At 39.8% G+C, this 22,743-nt stretch overlaps 1 protein-coding gene across 3 annotated transcripts in view; it reads right to left on the minus strand.

The window, feature by feature from the left end:
* CCNH (cyclin H) overlaps positions 1-6,955 on the minus strand; it is a 34,640-nt gene extending 27,685 nt beyond the window's left edge. For 2 of the 3 annotated variants that reach the window (XM_049867250.1, XM_049867261.1), the window contains exons 1-4: positions 6,695-6,955; positions 4,716-4,838; positions 2,090-2,163; positions 682-892 (exon numbers count right to left, since the gene is read on the minus strand). In XM_049867250.1, coding sequence (XP_049723207.1) covers positions 682-892; positions 2,090-2,163; positions 4,716-4,838; positions 6,695-6,811 — 525 coding nt within the window. In that variant the 5' untranslated portion in view covers positions 6,812-6,955. Of the gene's footprint in view, positions 1-681; positions 893-2,089; positions 2,164-4,715; positions 4,839-6,374 lie in introns of all 3 variants that reach the window. The other variant, XM_049867270.1, reaches the window with a different exon arrangement.
* Between the last annotated feature and the right edge of the window lie 15,788 nt (positions 6,956-22,743).

The raw sequence follows: 22,743 nt of genomic DNA on the forward strand, positions 1-22,743 counted from the left end.
TACTGCCCTCAAGTCGATTCTGACTCACAGTGACCCTGCTGCACAGAGTAGAACTTCTGCCCATGGAGCAGCTGGTGGGTTCAAACCGCCAACCTTTTGGTTGGCAGCCAGGTGCTTAACCACTGCATCACCAGGGCTCCTTTAAATGATCCTTCTCAAGAATGTCTTCCCTTTCCCTCAATCTATCTCCTTGCAAAACACTCTCACAGTACCTTTAATTTCCCCCTCTGTACCACTCAGCACACTCAGTACATGATGACTGTCTTCCACATTAGACTGAAAGGTCCATGTGTGTTTTGTTCCTGGCTACATCCACAACCACAATGTTTGGCGAATTGAAGGTATGCCAATTGAGCTGCTCAACTGAGCTAACTTAACCAGTTTCTGAGTTCTGTTTGATTTCAGTTCTCATGTGGTCCCTGTACCTGGGTTTAGCAATCTATTCAATCAAAAACACTAAGAAGTCCTACCCAACAATCTGTTAACAAGCTCTCCAGGTGATTCTGAGGCACACTGAAGTTTGCAACGTATTCCCCTAGAGATCCAGACTAGACTCACATTTTAACTGAGACCATGTTGTAACAACTGAGATGATAATAAATTTTAATTAAAATTTGGGTTCTTCTGGTTAAAGAACAGCAGCAAAGGAGTACACTCGACCTATTATATTAACAAGTTTACCTTTAAATCAATAAGGAAGCCCTCAAATGGTCTATAAGGATTGTGGACAATAAGGTGGAAATTAAGTTGCTGTATAAGAAGTAGTTCATATTCCAAAATCTGTTCAAGTGCCTTCTCCTGTCCAAGAGGACTCTCCCGAAGGTTTCCAACAAACTGTGGACTAGATACATTGAACTCATCTACTTTGCAGGCTAGAAATGCACAAGTGAGCCTAGAGGAAAAAATAAGGGTGGGTAGAGGACATGAATATACACTGAGAAACATCTAAATATTTTGTTTCTATAAGTACCTTCTAAAATTGCCTGATATTCACAAGTGACAATGGTACAGATTGCAGGGTAGGGAAAAAAAAAAAAAAAAAAAAGACAGCTCTTGTTCAAACTTTTTAATCTATTAGGAGACATAAGACAAACTATAAAATTACGCTGAACCATGTAATATTGCCAGTGTTCAACCATTATTGACTTAACGGCAATTTTATATACTTTAACTAATATACTTTGTATAATGAAATGTAGACGGAAGAGAAAAAATACAAGAGTACACACATGCACCATATAAGTGTGAGAAGATAAAACCAGAAAGGTAGGTTAAAGAAACATTGTGGAAGGTCATCAGTGGAAGTCTTCAAATGCATTTGAGTACGGAATTATTACCTCAGGAACAAACATACAAAGTTCACCTGGCCACAACATGAAATTCAGAGCAAGAAACAAGAAGGAGAACTACTGCAAAAATTAAAATCAGAAGTAACAAGGGCCTGACCTAGCCTGTTGGAAATGAGAATAAAAAAGAAATAAACAGGGAGAATGTAACTGACAGCAAGCCCTTCAATGAGTCTCAGGAATCATGTCTTTAGTGACAAGCATAGTGCTGCTTGGCAGAGAGCGGAACACAACAGATCTTTGTAGAATTTAAGTGAATAAGGAGCTATAGAACTTGTAAGTTGATTGCATGTGGAAGGAGAGGAAAACCCAGTGCCGTCGAGTTGATTCCGGAGCGCCTGGCAGATTTGAACTGGCGTCCCTTGGTTAGCAGCCGTAGCACTTAACCACTATGCCACCAGGGTTTCCGGGGGGAGAGGAGGCACCACAAATGATTTTCAGTCTGAGCAACTGGGAGAACAAAGGTACCACTAACAGAAAGAGATATTTAAGGAAGTAGCTAAGTTGAGAAAAAGAGAATTAGAATTTGGGCAAGCTGAAGTTCAAATGCCATCAGTATTACAGTGAGGGAAGTATTACAGGTAAACAGGAATCTTCAGTTCCAAAGAGAATACAGAATGCAAGTGTAAATTACTCTTCATTAGAAAGTCATTATTTTAGACACATGCTTATATACACACACACCTGCTCAAATACTATAAAATCTTCTTAAATGAAAATCAATAAATTAGACTTATACTCACATTATTATCCGGGGGTGATATTCCATTACTGAGTTATTAAGATAAAACCGCTTGAAATACATACAAGCTGTACCCTAAAGTTAAAAAAATATATATATTATTACAATCTAATCACAGGTTACGTGATAAATTTATGAAAAACTATTTGTGCAAAGGATTCTTTGTACAGGTTCCCCATACAAATATCGATATTTGTTAATTCTTCTTTCATAAAAAAAAAAAATTGCGTTAAATTACCACAGAAACGCTCATATAGCCCGAAGACCCTTTTTCACCCTTTGGTTGTCCTTCCCCAGCCCACCCGGCATATTCCTCCTGTGGTCATTGGCTTACTAAAGGGAAAAAATAAATAAAAATAAAAACAAAAGTGTTCATAGCTTAACAAAGCAGTTTTTTATAAAGACTGACAGAATAACACGTTTGGGGTAATAAAGCCTCTCTAATTCAATCCATATTTATGCTATAACTGTGACCACTGCTGCCAAATAAAACAGCAAAAACTGTACCTACCATTTACTGAGTATTTCCCATGGGTCTGACTCTGTGCCAAGCACAAAATTATCATTCTACTTTAACCCTTACAACGGTTTGGTGAAGTATTACCTCCACTTTGAAGAGAAGGAAATTAATGTTAACTGACTTGTTCAAGGTTACACATCTAACAAGTGACAATGCTGGATTCAACAAAAACCTGTCTGTGCTTTTAACTACTACCTCATTCAGCTACAAACAATGATCATTTATCTATTTTTATGATAGAAAAAAAAAAAAGAATATTTTATATATTTTTAAAGCTTGTCATTTTATATAAAACAAAAAAACTTTTCATGGATCAGAAATATGTCATATAAAGACAAATTCTACAAGGAAGTTCATTCAAGAATTCAGTTTCTTCATCTGAAAGGTCACTTATACCCACTATTTCATTTTTTTTTAAATAATATTTTATTGCATTTTTGGTGAAAGTTTACACAGCAGATTAGGTTCCCATTCAACAATTTCTACTTAAATTTTTCAGTGGCATTGGTTACGTTCTTCTCAATGCATGAACATACTCAGTACTTCCATCCTGGTTGTTCTGTTTCCAGTAACTAATTTCCCTGTCCCGTTAACCTTCTCATCTTTGTTTTTAAAGTAATTGTTGATGGTTCGGTCTCATATAGATGATTTTTTAAAGAAGCATAGTACTCATGGGTGATATTCTTTATTTTGTAAGCCAATCGGTAAAGGTGACCTCAGGATAGTTTCTCATCAAGGTTTAAAGAGTAGCTCATGGCAATAGTCTCAACCGGTCCAGTAAGTCTAGATTTTTTAAGAATTTAAGATTCTGTTCCACATTTTTCCTCCCATTCTATTAGTATCCATCTATTGCGACCCTGATCACAATAGTTCATAGTGGTAGCTGGGTACCATCTAGTTCTTCTGGTCTCAGAGTAGGTAACATTGTGGTTTGTATAGACTATTAGTCCTGCAGACTAGTTTCTTCTCTGACTCGTTGGTTTTCTTCTTTCTCTTTTGCTCTGGATGAGTAGAGACCAATAGTTATATCTTATCACTACTAATCATAGTCTTTTTATCACGAAAGAATGGAACTAAACCTGGATATAGAAACTAATCATATATACCTAAAATTCTTTCTGCATCTCTGATCTCTCAGATGAAGGTCTGGTAAACTAAGAAAAACAAAACACTACAAATATTTTTGGACTTATTATTTTCAATATACTTCCATTTTGAAATTTCCATATACAAATGGTGACTACCTCCTACAGGGTTATTCTTTATAGGTCATAGGTCATTCACTCTGTATAACTTTAAAACTTAAAAAAGACTTTTAAGATATTTTCATATACGACCTCCACAACAATTGTGATAATAATCAAGGTAAAAACATCCCTTTTTTATCTTCATTTTCAGCTTTTTAATCTCAGCTTATCTTCTAAAAACAGATGCTCAAACAATACACACAATAAGAACAATTACAGGCACAGTAAAGTAAATCCATACAGCTAAAAATTTCTGTTTTTCCTCACCATTTCCCCCACTGAGCAAAAAACAAACAACAAAAGGGTCCTCAAAACCATACATGGGAAACAACCATAAAACAATTTTATAAGCAAAGATAAACCTCTACTTTCTGCCCATCAAGGTTTAAAAAAAAAAAAAACAGTGTAAGTTTCAGCAGGGGCATATGATTACAACCAATGAATGACCACATTATTTCAAAGGTATGGGATGGGATCAGTTGAAAAGCAGTAGTCTACGTTCTAGCCCCAGTTCTACTGCTTGCTATCGAGAGCTTGGAGGAAAAGTAATTTTATTTTCTTTCTCTGTAAAATGAGAATGTCACAACCTACCCATTTGATCTCAAAATTCTTCTATGAAATGAGGCTTAAATCACTTTTTAAGATATGATACAGGAATTCATGACCTAAGGTCTTTATTGAAACATACATTAAGTGACAAACACTGGACAAATACACGTTAAAGACTTATACAACTAAGATGCATTTTTGAGAGCAGAGTGAATAGGCAATTGAGTTGCAAATTTAGAAGAGAGAGAGTTAGAAGAGGTCAGATTTCACAAGCCAGCTAGAGAATATACTTCATTACTACCATAACTTACCACAACAGATCTTGGCATTGCTGGCTTAAACACTGAACAGAATTCCAATAATCTTTTCTCATAGTATTTGCAGAGCATCATTTCTTCATGAGGCTCGAGAAAGACTGGATCATTCGGAAGAACCTTTAGATTGAAAATTATGAGTTGAGTAAATTTCACAGTCTTAAAATATTTTTGTCTGTCCAGATTATATTTAGGTATGTCTCCAATCAAAAGGAAAGTATATCACACCTTACTTTCTCATTGCTAATTATTACACAAAATAGCTTTAGGAAAGTATTTAATAAACTCTAAAATTATGCCATGATTTCACAATTTCTCAAAATGTCACCTGGTTACTACTTCATTAAGATATGAGCAATCCTCACGGCATGTGTGCATACTCAAAGGTTTGATGTTAATACACATTAGGGTTAAAACCAGCAAATGTCTCAAAGATAATTCTGAGCCTTAAAACGCTACCTCGTATCTATCTTTGTAAACCTTCTACAGAATAGAAGGTTAATAAATGCTACAATCTGATACCAAACATCCAGAAGATGCTCATTTTGTAGACACCTTGGCATTGTGGTTTAGAGCAGAGGTTCTGTAACTAGATTGTTTGGGTTCAAATCCTGGCTCTACCATTTTACTAGCATTGTAGCACTGAGAAATTACTTAACCCTTTTGTGCCTCAGTTTTCTCTGAGCACAATAACAGTTATCTGGGTCATGGGAAGTCCTGAGGATTAAAAGAGGTAATACTTGCTAAATGCTTAAAATAGTGCCTGACATATAGTATGCACTATACACACATACATACGTGTATGTATATGTATATATGTGTATATATGCATATGCGTGTATATATATATATAAATAAAATAACCCTGATGGTTCAGTAGTGGTTAAGTGCTATGGCTACTAACCAAAAGGTCGGCAGTTTGAATCCACCCGGCACTCTTTGGAAACCCTGTAAGACAGCTGTATATGTTTCATACATGTTCTGTTCCGTCCTATAAAGTCACTCTGAGTCACAATCGACTCGATGGCAATGGGTTTGGTTTTTATACACATACACACACATTATATACATATATATACGTATATATACGTATATATATACACACACTATTTAGTAGAGTACAAAAATTGGTGAGATGAAATAGTCCTGAGTTGAAGGTAAAAGGAGCTCAGCAGCAGTATGTCTGAGGCATCAAGTAATTACTGGAGGGATGCTCATGCCAGAAAGAGCGGCGGAGGCTGTGAAAAAGATTAAGCTGAAGAGATGTCTGGGAGCTGTGACAGAAGGGACTTGGCTGGCAGGCAATAGTCCAAGCCATCTTCAGTCAATTGGTTTATGCCAACGGTCTCCTGTCTCCCTGTCTCCACTCTGCCCCCTTCAATCCACTGATGACCAGCCTGTTGCCAGAAGGGCTCCTTCTGGACCAGAGATCTGATAAGGTAACTTTCTTTTTTCAATGTTTCAAAGTATAAAGTTTAAACGCCTTTCTTAGGCTTACAAGGCCCCCTGCCTACCTTCTCCATCCATTTTCTACACAGGTACTCTACTTGGCCACAGATCACCCCACGAGCTTTCCATGGACCCTCCCAGCAACTTCGGAACTCCGACTTTGCACCAGTGGCTCTGCCCATCTGGAACGCCCTTTGCCCACACTACCTATTGGTAGAAGCCTTTCCCGACACGTCCCCGCAGAACAAGTGGATAGTTCTTGCTGCACACTGACTTTGCGTCCCACAAAGTCTCTTCGCCATGTTACAAGGACTAGTTATTTCGCTGCCCTGCGGCTACAGGAATGGCGTTGTCTCTGCACTCATAGCACCTGAGAAACCGCTCGGCTATTTACTGAACATAAACACGCTCTGCGACGTGGAGGCAGAAGCTGGAGGGAGGAGCAAGTGCGCAGAGCCCCCCGGAGGCAGAACAGCTGTTCCAAGTTTAGGGGCCGAGGCAGAGGAGCGGCCTGTCAGGGTCCTCACCTTCCCGTTCGCCACTGCTTTGCATTTGAATTTGCGATTGGCGTCGGCCCGCAGACGTGCTAGTTGCTCTTCACTGGCAAAAGTCCAGTGCCGCTTCTGGCTACTGTTATGGTACATGGTGGACTCCGAAATACGACACAGGGAACCTAGACAAAACACTCCAAACCACAACTAAACTGTGACGTAAACCAGCCGTATCAAGACGAGGACCCCCGCGGGCGCTGAGTGTTAGGTCGGCCGGCGCGAGCCCGATGACGTCACGATCACGTGGCGAATGCGGCCGGACGTCAGCAGTCACGTTTTCGGAGCCGACTGGGAGGAGAACATCTTGCGTGCCTGCTACGCAAGTGGGGCGGAGCCTACAGAGACCAAGCCTGTTACTTTGGAGTTGATTCTGACTCATAGCGACCCTATGGGACAAAGTACAACTGCTCTGTAGGGTTTACCAGGAGCAGCTGGTGGATTCAGCTGCCAGCCTTTTGGTTAGCAAGCATGTTCTTAACCAGTGCCGCACCAGGATGTCCCTACTAAGACGTTCTGCTTTTCCTTGAGCCTGGGCCCTAATCTGGCCTCCAAACCAGATTTAAAGGAAAAGGGGCCTGGCAGGAGTGGCCAAAAGGGACTTATATTGAGGGTAAGGGGGTGGCTGACGTAAACAGTTCAAATGGGGTAATCAGAAGTGGGGAAAGGAGTAAGGAGGATGTCAGTTTTTCAACAGCGTTCAGAGTAGGCCTTACACAGGTGTTACTTGAGCAAAGACTTGAAAGAGTTCGGGAGTAGACTAGTTAATCATCTGAAGGAGGACTTATAGAGCGGAAAGAATACTGCAAAGGTCCTTAGGCGGAAGCATTCTGATTTTAAGAAGAGCGTGGAGGCCAGTGTGTCTGGGCCACTACCACATATTTCTGCAGCGTGGTTGGAAAACTAGAAGGAGTGGTTGTCTATTGGTCTTTACTGTTCTGCCATTAACATGACTCTCTATTCTCTTTCTGTGGTTTTTTCTTAACGCTTTTGTTGACAACTAGTCAGTCCTCTCCCCCTGTTTTGGTCTCCGAGGCCACAATGTGTGGTAGTCTTAGAGTTTTCTTAGAATTCTCATCTAGATTATTGCCCTTGAGGGAGCCTTACATTAAGCTATTGTTAATACTGGAGAGATTTACAAAAAAAAAAAAAAAAATTACTGTTGTTGTTAGGTGCCATTGAGTCATTTCTGAAAATGACCCTGTGTGTGTACAACAGAGTTAAACGCTTTCTGGTCCTGCACCACCCTCACAATTGTTATAGTTGAGCCCATTGTTGCAGCCACTGACAGTCCATCTTGTTGAGGATCTTTTTGCCAACCTTCTGCTTTACCAAGCATGATGTCCTTCTCCAAGAACTGGTCTCCCCTGATAACATGTCCAAAGTATGTGAAGCAAAGTCTCACCATCCCTGCTTTTAAGGAGCATTCTGGTTTTACTTCTTCCAAGACAAATTTTTTCATTCTTCTGGCAGTCCATGGTGTATTCAATATTCTTCGCCACCACCGTAATTCAGTCTTCCTTATTCATTGTGCAGCTTTTGCATGCATTTGAGGCAATTGAAAACACCGTGGCTTGAGTCAGGCGTGCCTTAGTCCTCAGAGTGACATCTTTACTTTTCAACACTTTAAAGATTTTGAAGCAGAATTGCCCAATGCCACACATCATTTGATTTCTTAACTGCTGCTTCCACGGGCATTGATTGTGGATCTAAGTAAAATGAATCCTTGACAACTTTAATCTTTTCTTCATTTATCATGATGTTGCTTATTGGTCCAGTTGTGAAGATTTTTGTTTTCTTTACGTTGAGGTGCAACCCATACTGAAGGCTGTAGTGTTTGATCTTTATCAGTAAATGCTTCAAGTCCTCTTCACTTTCAGCAAGCAAGACTGTGTCATCTGAATATTGCAGGTTGTTGGTGAGTCTTTCTCCAATCCTGATGCTGCATTCTTCATATAGTCCAGTTTCTTGGATTATTTGCTCAGCATACAGATAGAATAAGTATGATGAAAGGATACAACCCTGATGCACACCTTTCCTGACTTTAGACCACATAGTATCCCCTTGTTTTGTTCTCATGAGCACAATTAAGTGTTCTTAATAGATAGGTATATATATATATATATATATATATATATATAACTTTATATGTGTGTGTATGTAACTAGGCTTTTCAAAATTTCCTTTGGTATACAAAATTTACATAGATTCCAAAAACCCGTAGTGGTTTTGATATTTGTTCCATGTTGTTGTTAGCTACTGTCAAGTCAGCCCCTGACTCATGGCAACTCCACGTGTTACAGAGTAGAACTGAGCTCCATTAGGTTTTCTTGGCTATAACCTTTATGGAACCAGGTTATCAGACCTTTCTTCTGCACAGTCGCTAGGTGAGTTTGAACCACTTTCCATCGGTAGCCAAGTACAAACCCTTTATGCCCCCCACATGTAGGCATACCTTATTCTCTTGCATTTCATACTTAGAGTCAGAAAGATGAATTTTACCTATAGCAAATTGTTTTTCTGAAAGAAAAAAAAAAAAAGCACATTAAGATGAAGTCCAGAGAGTTAGGTCTTAAAAAGCCCACACAGGTAGAAAGAGGTGGCAGGGTGGCTTAAACTCTGCTTTCTATGGACATGTTTTTAGAAGCTTAAGACAGGGTAGAGTTTTGTTTGTTTCATTTTCGATGGTTACATGTCTTAGCTATCTAGTGCTGCTATAAAGAAATACCAGAAGTGGGTGCCTCTAACAAACATGAATTTATTTTCTCACAGTTTAAGAGGCTAGAAATCTGAATTCAGGGCACCTACTCTTTTTTTTTTGTTTTTTACTCAAGGGGAAGGCTTTCTCTCTCTGCTGGCTTTGGGGGAAGTCTCTTTTCATCTTCTGTTTCTTGGTTCCTCGGTGATCTTCATGTGGCATGGCATCTATGTTCTCCCATCTCTCCTTGCTTGCTTGGTTGTTTGCTTCATCTGCTCTTTTACATCTCAAAAGAGATTGACTTAAAACACACCCTACCCTAATACTGCCTCATTAACATAACAAAGAAAACCCATTTTCAAATGTATGAAAAAAAAACCAAAACCACACATTGCTTTTAGTTGATTCCAACTCTTAGTGACCCTATAGAACAGAGTGGAACTGCCCTGTAGAATTTCCAAGGAGCACCTGGTGGATTCGAACTGCAGACCTTTTGGTTAGCAGCCAAAAGCTTAACCACTATGTCATCAGGGTTTCCAACCACATGTATAGGGTTAGGATTTACAACACATTTTTAGGGGACACGGTTCAATCTGTAACAGTACAGCTGAGGGGAAGGTTTGCCACATCACTGAAATATCTCAAATTTATATCATCTGTAGTTTGTAATATTGGACATTCAGATGCCCCTTGGACACGTGTCTGTAATCTGGGCAAGGAAATTGGCTAGGAAAAGAGAGAAAAAGAGGATGGATGACATTAAGGAAGGGCATGGCAGGTGATGACCGAATGGACTGTGAACTCTAAACAGTGTAATGGAGACAGAAGAATAATTCAAAAACAGAAACCACGAAGATGCATAAAACAGGCAGGAAAGAAAGCAATTCAAATAAATGAGTTTATGTATAGAATCTAGATCCATGACAGTTATGTATAATATGTAAATAAGTAATTTCTTTTATAAGAATCAGCACAAAGCTGGTTCCTATGAGGTGGAGTTAAAGATGTCCCAAATGTCCAACTTTTCCGAATTGCTGTATCACTCCGTCTCTAACAACTACTCCCCCTCTCCTCAGTACTGTTCCTCCCAATTTTGGGTTCCATAATTTGCTGCAACATTTCACAGAACTCGTCAACCATTCTTAAAATTAAGTGTCGTTTTAAGGAAGTATCAGGGTACAGCTCAGGATTAGAAATGACTCAGGGTACAGTTCTTTGATCAGATTGCCTTCTTCTCAGCTGTGCCTGCAGGCAAGCATCTCGTGTCTTGGCCTCTTGGCTTCACCTCTGCCCTGCTCAGGCAAGTGTTACAAAACTCCTAGCTCCATGGGTCAGCAAGCACCACCACAGCTGTCTCCCCCTGGTCTCCTGGTTCCTGCCTTCTCATGCCACTATCACTCTTGCTACTGCCGTGCCACCATTTCTCGCCGTCTGCCATATTACAGCTTCCTCTCTCCCTGTCTCCTTGTCTCCCTTTAAGCCTAGTGGATGGCAAAACTGACCAATCCCTTTGTTAGGATTCCATATATATCTTATTTGCATGGTCCCACCCCTACAAGGGTTCCATACACCTTATTTGCATTAGCAGCAAGCTGTCCAGTCCCCTTGGTAGGCCACGAGCACCTTATTTGTATAGTCCCACCCAGTCAGCGTGTGAGAGTCACAAAAACTATCACTAGAAGAGCCACATTAAGTAATTTTCTGCACTGCAGGCCACACCCTGGTTCTTCTAGAAATTGGCCCTTTCATATTTGAAGGATTAACTTCCCGCTCCCAATCATTTTACCAGTCCAAAAAAGTCATTAGCAGTCCTTCAGTATGGCAAAAAGTCCTCAGGGTGAGGTTACACAGGTACCAGCCACTGAGGTCTGCTACGGGTATCCATCTGACCTGGTCAGGTTCTTCAAAAGCCATCTCAGCGTCACCCACTCTGGCCTCTGATAAAATGTAACTAAGAGAAGATTATTCCCTTGCTCAGTGTCTCTCTCAGGAATATCAGCATAATGTTAGATTTCCCCCACTGCATAACCATTTATTCATTCCTTTACCTTCAGCAATTATTTCTCCTTCCTTCCATTTGTCATTTATTTTTACCTGAACTTTTCCACCTTGGGAAGGGGCATCAGGTTCAGCCTGTGTGCTAGTCCAGATTGCTGGTAGCAAGACCAGTCTACCAAGTGCGTCCCTCTCAGTCCACTCCCATTCATGTTGGGTAGGGTTACAAAGGTACAACACTAGTGGGCTATCTCGATCACTAGGCAATACGGCAGTATTCTCTGTCAACCCCAATTGCTCCAGATGGGAGAAGGTATAGCCCATCCCATCAGACCCTTGGGAATTCTGGCGTATAGGTTCAGGGGTATGGTTACAGCCTCTTGCTTAGGGATCACCCCTGCTTCTGGCACCCACAGCTGCACCCCTGGTTCTGGGACCACAGCATCCAGCAAGAAGAAAACAATTTTAGGTGGTGTGGGGAAGAACTGTACAGTGGTACTAGTGTTGTCTCCCAAACCCTCCTCCCCAGATCCCCCAGAGAAGCATAGAAATCTGTCCGGTGGTGATCTTCCTTTACTTCCCTCATGTTGACTGTGAGCACACTCATGAAGGTGTGCGAGTCAGACCTTCATGCCTTTATCTCCCCCAATTTTAGAAAACAAGTGTTTCAATTGTCCATTCTAATTCTCTATCAAACTGTTACTCTGAGGGTGGTATGAGACATGGTATGTCCATTTAATATGATGTTTCTTGGCCCATTGTTGCACCCTGTGGGCTGTAAAGTATGTTCCTTGGTCTGAAGAAATATAACTTGGTAGCTCAAATTGGTGCATTATCTTGTTCCAATACCTTAATGGTGTTTTTGGCATTTGCATTTGTCACGAGATGTGCAAACCTTAGTCTGGAGTAAGTACCTATTTTTGTGAAGATCCATTTGTAGCCATCTGGTGCCACCAGCATCATTGGTCCAATATATGTAATCAACTTGCCAGGTATGTGCTGGGGCCTCCCCCCGGGGGAATCTGCCATCTGTAACCTCTTTCTTGCAGGCAGACAGAGCAGTCCTTATTGGCATTTTGTGCCTCAGAGAGTACAAGAGGGATGTGTCTAGATTCATTCCATTTCTGCATTGCTGCGGCACCCCCACGTCTGCTCATTTCATGGACCCAATTGGTCACTTCAAATGAGTGTACCAACAGATCCACTTGCTGACTCCATTTGCCTTCTGATCCAGTAAGGAGGTTCTTCTGATGGGCATCTACATGTTCTACTCTAATGCACCCTCTAAATTCTCAGAGGGTTTTCCATAGGTCCATATTCCATACAGGTGTCCTCCTAATAGCCCAATTTTCCATTGTCCATTTGCCTGATGATATAGCCAGGCTATTGGCCACTACCCATGAATCGGTAAAAATTCAAACATATGGGCTCTCAGCATTGCTTATTTCATCCAGCACAGCTGGTGAGACAGTAAGCAGCTCAGCCCATTTAGCTGACCTGTTCTTACCTTCTTCAATCAGGGCCTTTCCATCTGCTGATCTTAATGTAACACTTTCCACATCAAATGTTGTTCATGTACCCTGGAACTGCCATCCATGAAGCAAGCAGCCTTCTGCTGGTCAGCAGAAAGTTGTTCCGAGGGCATTGTCCATGTATCAATGGACTCTGGTGGCTTTGCAGGTGGTTCCAGGGTAGGACCTATGGAAAAGAGGCTACCTACTTGTGGATACAGTGGGTGCCTCCCTGCCTTCCCCAGTAGCTTATTCTGTTTTTTTTTTATTATTAACTTTTATTGAGCTTCAAGTGAACGTTTACAAATCAAGTCAGTCTGTCACATATAAGTTTACATACATCTTACTCCGTACTCCCACTTGCTCTCCCCCTAATGAGTCAGCCCTTCCAGTCTCTCCTTTCATGACACTTTTGCCAGCTTCCCACTCTCTCTATCCTCCCATCCCCCCTCCAGAGAGGAGATGCCAACATAATCTCAAGTGTCCACCTGATATAATTAGCTCACTCTTCATCAGCATCTCTCTCCCACCCACTGTCCAGTCCCTTTCATGTCTGATGAGTTGTCTTCGGGGATGGTTCCTGTCCTGTGCCAACAGAAGGTCTGGGGACCATGGCTGCTGGGATTCCTCTAGTCTCAGTCAGACCATTAAGTATGGTCTTTTTATGAGAATTTGGGGTCTGCATCCCACTGATCTCCTTCTCCCTCAGGGGTTCTCTGTTGTGCTCCCTGTCAGGGCAGTCATCGATTGTGGCCAGGCACCAACTAGTTCTTCTGGTCTCAGGATGATGTAGGTCTCTGGTTCATGTGGCCCTTTCTGTCTCTTGGGCTCTTAGTTGTCGTGTGACCTTGGTGTTCTTCATTCTCCTTTGCTCCAGGTGAGTTGAGACCAATTGATGCATCTTAGATGGCCGCTTGTTAGCATTTAAGACCCCAGATGCCGCATTTCAAAGTGGGATGCAGAATGTTTTCATAATAGAATTATTTTGCCAATTGACTTAGACCCAGTAGCTTATTCTTGTATGAACCATATCCATTTTATTATGGAACTATTTTGGACACTGCCTTCCTTATAAGAGTGTTTCTCTGACATCACCCAAGATCTGGGTATTTTAAGTCTTATGATGATTTTATGTCCCTTTGTCACTGAGGCAGTCTCAATCAATGCCCAACAGCAGGTGAATAATTGCCTTTGATATGGCGTGTCTCATGCTGCAGCATCTAGAAAACTTCTAGTCCAGAATCCCATTGTAGCCATAGGGCAGTGTTCTCAGGTTTTCATCATAAGTTCCAATCTGCATAAGCATGTGTGGCAGACGACTCCAAAATCATGTCTGAATGTGGCTCATAAGGGCCTAAAGGCAGGGGAGAGTGAGACCACTTCTTGTAAGTCAGACCTAGCCTACTGTTGTTCTAGCCCTCATTCAAATGCAGTGTTCTTCCAAGTGATTTTTATGGATGGAAAAGCCAGCAATATTCCCAGATGTGGAATTTGTGTTCTCCGAAATTCAAATATACCAAACATTGGGCCTGGTGCTTAGTCTTGGGGGTAGGTAGTGACAGCAACTTATTCTTGGTTGCCTGCAGAATGTCATGGGTGGCTCCTGCCGACTTATTCCCAAATATTTCACCATTTGAGTAGGGCCCTGGATTGTTACTGGATTTGTTAGGCAGCCTCTGTTGGTCATATGGGCTACCACTATATTCAAATCAGCCCTATCCTGGTCTTTGGTGTTTGATATTAACATATCTTCAATGTGATGTATCATTACACTTGAGATCTGCACCAAGTCCATGCCTCTTCTAACCAAACTTACAGTAAGCTGGTGAATTCAAATAACTCTGTGGCAATATAGTGCAAGTAAATTGGGATCCTTCTGAAGTGAGAACAAACTGCAGCTGGCTCTTTTCTGAGATTGGGACTCAGAAAAAGGTATTTGAAAGATCACTCACTGAGTACCAGTTTCCTTTAGTCTGCTGTATTTTCTGCACCACTGATACCACGTCTGGAACAGCTGAAGCCACAGGTGGCACTATTTCATTTAGACCTCAGTAGTCTGCTGTTAGCCCCCATAAGCCATTTACCTTTTTCATGGGCCATACAGGGCTGTTATACAGAGAATTTTTGGCACCAACAATCCAGCCTTTAGCACGTCTTTAACCAAAGCAGTAATCTCCTTTCGTCCACCAGGTATCTTATACTGTCTCAAATTAACAACCTGAGTGGGATGTTGATGTTGTTGTTAGGTGCCATCAAGTCAGCTCTGACACTTAGTAACCTTATGTGCAACAAAACACTGCCCGGTCCTGCACCATCCTCACCACTGTTGCTATTCTTGAACTCATCGTTGCAGCCACTGTGTCAATCCATTTCACTGAGGGTCTTTCTCTTTCTTGCTGACCCTCTACTTTACCAAGCATGATGTCCTTCTCCAGGGACTGATTCCTCCTGACAACATGTCCAAAGTATGTAAGATGAAGTCTCGCCATCCTTGCTTCTAAGGAGCATTATGGTTGTACCTCTTCCAAGACAAATTTTTTTTTGTTCTTTGGCAGTCCCTGGTATATTCAGTATTCTTTGCCAACACCACAATTCAAAAGCATCAATTCTTCTTCGGTCTTCCTTATTCTTTGTCCAGCTTTTGCATGCATATGAGGTGATTGAAAACACCATGCCTTGTGTCAGGTGCACCTTATTCTTCAAAGTGACATCCTTGTTTTTCAACACTTTAAAGAGATCTTTTGCAGCCAATTTGCTCAATGCAATGTGTCTCTTGATTTCTTGACTGCTGCTTCCATGCGTGTTGATTGTGGATCCAAGTAAAATGAAATCCTTGACAACCTCAGTCTCCTCCATTTATCATGATATTGCTTATTAGCCCAGTTGTGAGAATTTTTGTTTTCTTTATGTTGAAGTGTAATCCATACTGAAGGCTGTGGTCTTAGATTTTCATCAGTGCTTCAAGTTCTCTTCCCTTTCAGCAAGCGAGGTTGTGTCATCTGCATAATGAAGGTTGTTAATGAGTCTTCCTCTAATCCTGATGCCCCATTCTTCTTCATGTAGTCCAGCTTCTCAGATTATTTGCTCAGCATACAGGTTGAATAGGTATAGTGGAAGGATACAACCCTGATGCAAACCTTTCCTGACTTTAAACCATGAAATATTGCCTTGTTCTCTTCAAACGACTGCCTCTTGATCCATGTACAGATTCCTCTTGAGCACAATTAAATGTTTCAGAATCCCCATTCTCTGCAATGTTATCCATAATTTGTAATGCTCCACACAGTTGAATGCCTTAGCATAGTCAGTAAAACACAGTTAAACATCTTTCTGGTATTTTCTGCTTTCAGCCAGGATCCGTATGACATCAGCAGTGGTAACCCTGGTTCCATGTCCTCTTCTAAATCTAGCTTGAATTTCTGGCAGTTCCTGTCAATGTACTACTGCAGACACCTTTGAATGATCTTCAGTAAAATTTTGCTTGCATGTGATGTCAATCATATTGTTTGATAATTTCTGCATTCAGTTGGACCACCTTCCTTGGGAATAGGCATAAATATGGATCTCTTCCAGTTGGTTGGCCAGGTAGTATCCTCCAAATTTCTTGGCATAGATGGGTGAGCACTTCCAGTGCTGCATCCATTTGTTGAAACATCTCAGTTGGTTTTCAGTCAATTCCTGGAGCCTTGTTTTTCGCCAATGCCTTCAGTGCAGCTTGGACTTCTTTCTTCAATACCATTGGTTCCTGATCATATGCTACCTCCTAAAATGGCTGAACATCCACCAATTCTTTCTGGTATACTGACTCTTTTTATTCTTTTCATCTTCTTTTGATGTTTCCTGCATCGTTTAATATTTTCCCTGTAGAACCCTTCGATATTGCAACTCCAATCTTGAATTTTCTCTTCACTTCTTTCAGTTTGACAAATGCCAAGTGTGTTCCTCCTTTTTCGTTTTCTGTCTCTAGGTCTTCGCAGATGTCATTATAATACTTTACTTTGTCTTCTCGAGCTGCCCTTTGAAATCTTCTGTTTAACTTTTTCATTTTGTCATTTCTTCCTTTTGCTTTAGCTACTTGATGTTCAACAGCAACTTTCAGAGTCTCTTCTGACATTCACTTTGGTCTTTTCTTTCTTTCCTGTCTTTTTAATGACCTCTTGCTTTCCTCATATATGGTGTCCTTGATGTCATTCCACAACTTGTCTGGTCTTTGGTCATTAATGTTAAACACATCAAATCTATTCTTGAAATGGTCTCTAAATTCAGGTGTTATATACTCCAGGTTATATTTTGGCTCTCATGGACTTGTTCTAGTATTCTTCAGTTTCAACTAGAACTTGAATACGAGCAATTGATGGTCTGTTCCACAGCCAGCCCCTGGTCTTATTCTGACTGATGATATTGAGCTTTCCCATAGTCTCTTGCCACAGATGTAGTGGATTTGATTCCTGTGTACTACATCTGGTGAAGTCCACATGTACAGTCACTGTTTATGTCATTGAAAAAAAGGTATTTGCAATAAAGAAGTCATTGATCTTGCAAAATTCTGTCATGCGATCTCTGCCATTTCTTCTATCACTAAGGCTATATTTTCCAACTACCGATCCTTCCTCTTTGTTTCCAACTTTTACATTCCAATCACCAGTACTTATCAATGCATCCTGATTGCATGTTTGATCAACTTCAGACTGCAGAAGTTGGTAAAAATCTTCAATTTCTTCATCTTTGGCCTTAGTGATTGGTGTGTAAATTTGAATAATAGTCATATTACTGGTTCTCCTGGTAGGCATATGGATATTATCCTATCAGTGTCAGCATTGCACTTTAGGATAGATCTTGAAATGTTCTTTTGGATGATGAATGCAACGCCATTCCTCTTCAGGTTGTCATTCCCAGCATAGTAGACCATATGATAGCAAGCCCCCACAGTATGACAAACTGACAGTCATGTAGAGGGAAGAATATACTAATTATGTGAATTTGAATTATTATTGATGTTGAAGGAGCTGGCACTTCCAGGTCAATGGAATCTGCTTTGGAAAAAGCCAAAGTGCTCAAAAAGAAGGTATGTTTAGAGAATAGGAGGTAGCATAGCTTAGCTGGTTAGTGAACAAGGTGGATTATCTGAGATATGAGTGAATAGAAAGTTTAGCAGAGGGCCTTGAATATCAGGATGAGTAATTTATGTGTAATTGAGTCAAGGATTTTGTAGGGCTTTGAGCTGGTTCATACCAGTTTGAACCCCTGTTGGGAATTTGCATTTCCACCCCAGATATACTGAATCAAAATCTACATTTTAACAAGATCCCCAGGTGGTTCTCATCAGATTCGCCTGGGGATCCTGTTAAAATGTAGATTTTGATTCGATATACACCCACTCCTCACTTATCAACATGCTTAGGATTCAAAGACTAGATCATTATGTGAAAATTAATGTTATGCAAAAATGGAGAATGACCACATTAGATCAAAAAATGGAGGATGAATACATCATTACATAACTGCCAAATTATATCATTATATAACTGCCAAGCCTGTGAGAATCATGGTCCAGCCAAGTTGACATGTAACCTAACCATCACAGGTGGCATTAGTCTTGCCTTGCACCTTGTTGTTTTGTTACTGCCAGAGTACATCATTTATGTGCAAAATAGTCAGACAGTAGATTTTTTAGTATTGTTGTAAATGCAAAATTTTGGGTAACAAGACAGACGATGAGTGAGGTGTAGGTGTATCTGGGGTCGAAATGAATGCAAATTCTCTTCACACTAGTTTTAAGCCCTGGGATTTTGAGCATGACCAGAGATACATTACTTTAACCTGGAAATGGTCTGTGGATGTTACATAATGAGGACTTCATGTGTTCCAAACTAAAATGGAAGAAAGGAGGTCAATTCTAATATTGAGGCCCAAACATCTTCTTATGGACCAGCTATATCAGGTTCAGAATTACAAAGGCAGATTTCTCACCATGCCCCCAATAGAAAGATACATAGGATATCACATCTTATATTAGCATCTTATAACATATGCTATATGAAATGTAGTAAACCTATATATTTTTGAGTGTAACTGTAGAACAAGGCCTGGAAATCTGTATTTATAAAAATCTTTTTTTCTTTCTGATAATCAGTATTAGGCTTGGAAGTTTTTTGCAAATGTAAAATTTATAGGACTTTGCAACTAGTTGGATGGAATAGTGGGATGAAAGAGGAGCAATAGCTCTAAAGCAGTGACTTTCAAATATAAACGAGCATAATAATCATCTGGGGAGCTTGTTAAATTGCAAGCCAGCAATTCTGATACAATAGGCCTAGAGTGGCAACTCAGGAATCTGGATTCTTAACAAGAGTTCTCTCTCAGTACCATTTGCTGAGGGGGTGATTCCAACTCAAGGCAACCCCATGTGTGTCTGAGTAGAACTGTGCTTCATAGGGTTTTCAGTGACTGATTTTTCAGAAGTAGATCACCAGTCATTTCTTCCAAGACATCTCTGGGCAGATTTGAACCACCATCCTTTCTAGTTGATAGCTGGGTATTTAAGTATTTGCACCCAGGGACTCTGAGTTCTTTCTAGTTCAGTGGTTTTCAAACTTTAGTGTTCATCATAATCATTTGGAGAACTTATTAAATCATAGACATCTGAGCACACCTCCAGAGCTTCTAATTCAACCAATCATGGACAGGCCCAATAATTTGTATTTCTAACAAGTCCCCACATGATGCTGGGAACTTGGACCACACTTTGAGAACTATTACTCTAGTTGCATCAATTCAGTTGATTTTTAAAACTCAGGTGATGAGGAGCCTGTTGCTATCGAGTCAATTCTGACTCCACTAGGTGCTCCTTGGAAACTCTATGGGGCAGTTCTACTCTGTCCTGTTGGGTTGCTATGAGTTGGAATCCACTTGACAGCAACGGGTTTGGCTTTTTTGGGTGGTGATGGGGAGAATGATGGTGACCTTATTATAGTGACTCTTTCCTTTTCTATTAGGTTGATTGAAAGAAAATACACATTTATTCCTGGTTACGTTTGTAAAAGAAAGGAAAAAAAAAAAAGAGGGATTCTTAATCATTTGTTGGCATTAAATTTATGCACGAACAACATGACCATGGTGAACTTTCATATCAATTTGAAACAGAAATCGATAATCACATTCCCATTGGATGAAAAAAGGTGAAGAAAAATTCATTCTCCAATAGTTGGATAAAAATATCCTTTGGTCATAGAATATTAAAAATTACTAATCTCTTGTGTTGTAGAATCTAGCATTTAGATGATAAAAGTAATTAAAGAGCTAACTTGTTTTCAGGATCTCCATTGACTGCTCAATGTTCTAAGATGGGTTGGCGAACTATGGCTTACAGATCAAATAAAGTCAAAGCCTATTTTTGTATGGTCAGCAAGCTAAGAATGGTTCTTTCATTTGAAATGACTGAAAAAAATCAAAAGAAGAATAGTACATTCACTATTCAGTTATCAACATGGTTAGGTTTCAAAGAACAGGTTGTTATACAAAAATCAGTGTTATGTGAAAATGGAGAATGACCACACCAGATCACAAAATGGAGGATGATTACATCATCACATAACTGCCAAATTACATCATGACATAACTGCCAAACCAGTGAAAATCATGGCCCAGCCAAGTTGACACACAACCTTAACCATCACAGCCAGTGTTACCCTAGCCTCACACTGCAACATCGGAAATTGCCAGACATACGTTGTTAGTGTGCAATAGATACTAGAGTTTTTACTATTGTCATAAATGTAAAATGTTGGATAACAAGATAGTTGATTAGTAAGGGGTAGGTGTATTTTATGACACATGAAAATGATATGAAATTCAAATTTTGGAATTAATAAAGTTTTATAGCAATAGAGCTGCACCTGTTACATATTGTGGCTATGGTTGCTTCCGTGCTATAACAGCAGAGCTGAGTAGTTAGGGCAGGGACCGTATGGTGCACAAAGCCTAGAGTATTTACTATCTGCCCCTTTACCATAAAAAGTTTCCTGACTGCAGTTCTAAGAGAGTGCTTTAAAAATATTAACGTGCATACAAATACAAACGCAGATTTTGATTTAGTAGCTCAGGGCCAAGATGTTCCATTTCTAACAAGCTCCCAGATGAGGCTAATGCTGTTGATCTGCCACTGTGTTCTATTCGTTTTTGTTCTGGTCACCATCCCTGCCTACAATGCCACAAACTCCTTCTGCCCATACAAATTTCTGCAAGGTCCATTAGACTTAAATTCTGCTTCTTTTTTTTTTTCTGCATGCTCCCCTAATTGTTCCAGCTTCCTGTGAACTCCTCTTCCTCATGCAGTGACTTTCTGTTCCACTCCTTTGACCTTTAAATGCATTCTGTATTGCCTTGTTGTTTGACTTTTTTAACCTGTAACTTTTTCAACCCCCAAAGAGTTACACTCTCTCAAAGTAGGGACCCTATTTTTAGATATCTTTGCTCACATAGTACCTTACATATGGCAGATGTTCTCAAAATATGTATTAAATTGATTACTATTCCTCATCCAAAAAAATACTTTTATTTGTTTTTGGTTAATAGAATAATAAGCAGCAATGTTACTAGGTTTGGTGTACCCACTGTGGTAACTCATGGTGTCACCCACGCATGCTAAATAACACACTATTGTAGCTAAAACGCCAGAAATTTTGACAAAATCAGTGACTAAAAAATGCCCGAGCAGTGAAAACAAACAGCCTGTGCTTGTGTGTGCAAATGAAACCACGTGATTTGATTCATCATTGTAATTGGGTAATAATGACAACTTTGACTAGAGCACACTGGAAGGTTCAAAAAGTAAATTAGCATAGAATTTTAGTGTTGTAGGTATATTGACACATGTAAGCTGGGCTTAGGAAAAAAATTTTTTTCTTATAACTAACTACAGGGATATTTTTATAAAAGATAATAAATTGCTGCTGAAACACTGCATAAAATTTTATGGACAGTCATTTTGGTGTCGCTCCTCTCTGACAGTGCCACCCAGTGTGGTCCATGCCCCCACACCCGCCAGTGATGCCACTACAGGTAAGCCAAAATTCTCATCCATTGACACATTTTTAGAACTAATTTATTTTTCTTCTTAATAGATTTTGATAACTTTTCAAGCTGCAAAGATTATGTCTGTTCCAGAATAAAAACAATACTTTTGAAGGAAAATTCACATCTTCAGTTTGATATATTAAATCAGGTTATAGAATTGAAATTTAAACGAGTCAAACCTTGAGATGAAAAGTGCAACTTAATTATGAACTGAAAAACTGCCCATTGAGCAAATTGTCTGGAAGCTGGAGAATTAGAAATGCAATGTTAATTTCACTAGTTTAATAATCTCATTTTCTGAACATGCTCGAAGAGATATTGATAAATTGCAATAGCCAATCACGTATGAAAGTTTGTAGACTATGAAGATGTTTTATTTTGCCATTAAGAATCACACATTCCAGCTTTTTGAAGAGAATTATATGCGTAGTTAAATAAGATGTAGAAACTGACTCAGTAATGAAAATCAGTCAATCTATTTTGCCCTTCTAATCAATTTAAAATTTCTACCTGCATTGTTTCAGTATCCTTCAAGAATAAGAGTAGTATGATTATGAAGCTACTTTCAAGAAATTCTACACGTAGATATAAAAAGCAATTATAAATGTCTGACTTTTCAGAAGTCCTCGAAGCAACACTTTATATCTTCTACTCAAAAACAAAAGTGAAAATTGTATTATTTAATGCATTTGGATTTAATAAATGCAAATAATACTTTCTTCATAAAATGTGCCCATGGAAAAACTATA

Source organism: Elephas maximus, chromosome 2 (genome assembly GCF_024166365.1).
Source record: "Elephas maximus indicus isolate mEleMax1 chromosome 2, mEleMax1 primary haplotype, whole genome shotgun sequence".
In the NCBI taxonomy this organism is placed as follows: domain Eukaryota; kingdom Metazoa; phylum Chordata; class Mammalia; order Proboscidea; family Elephantidae; genus Elephas; species Elephas maximus.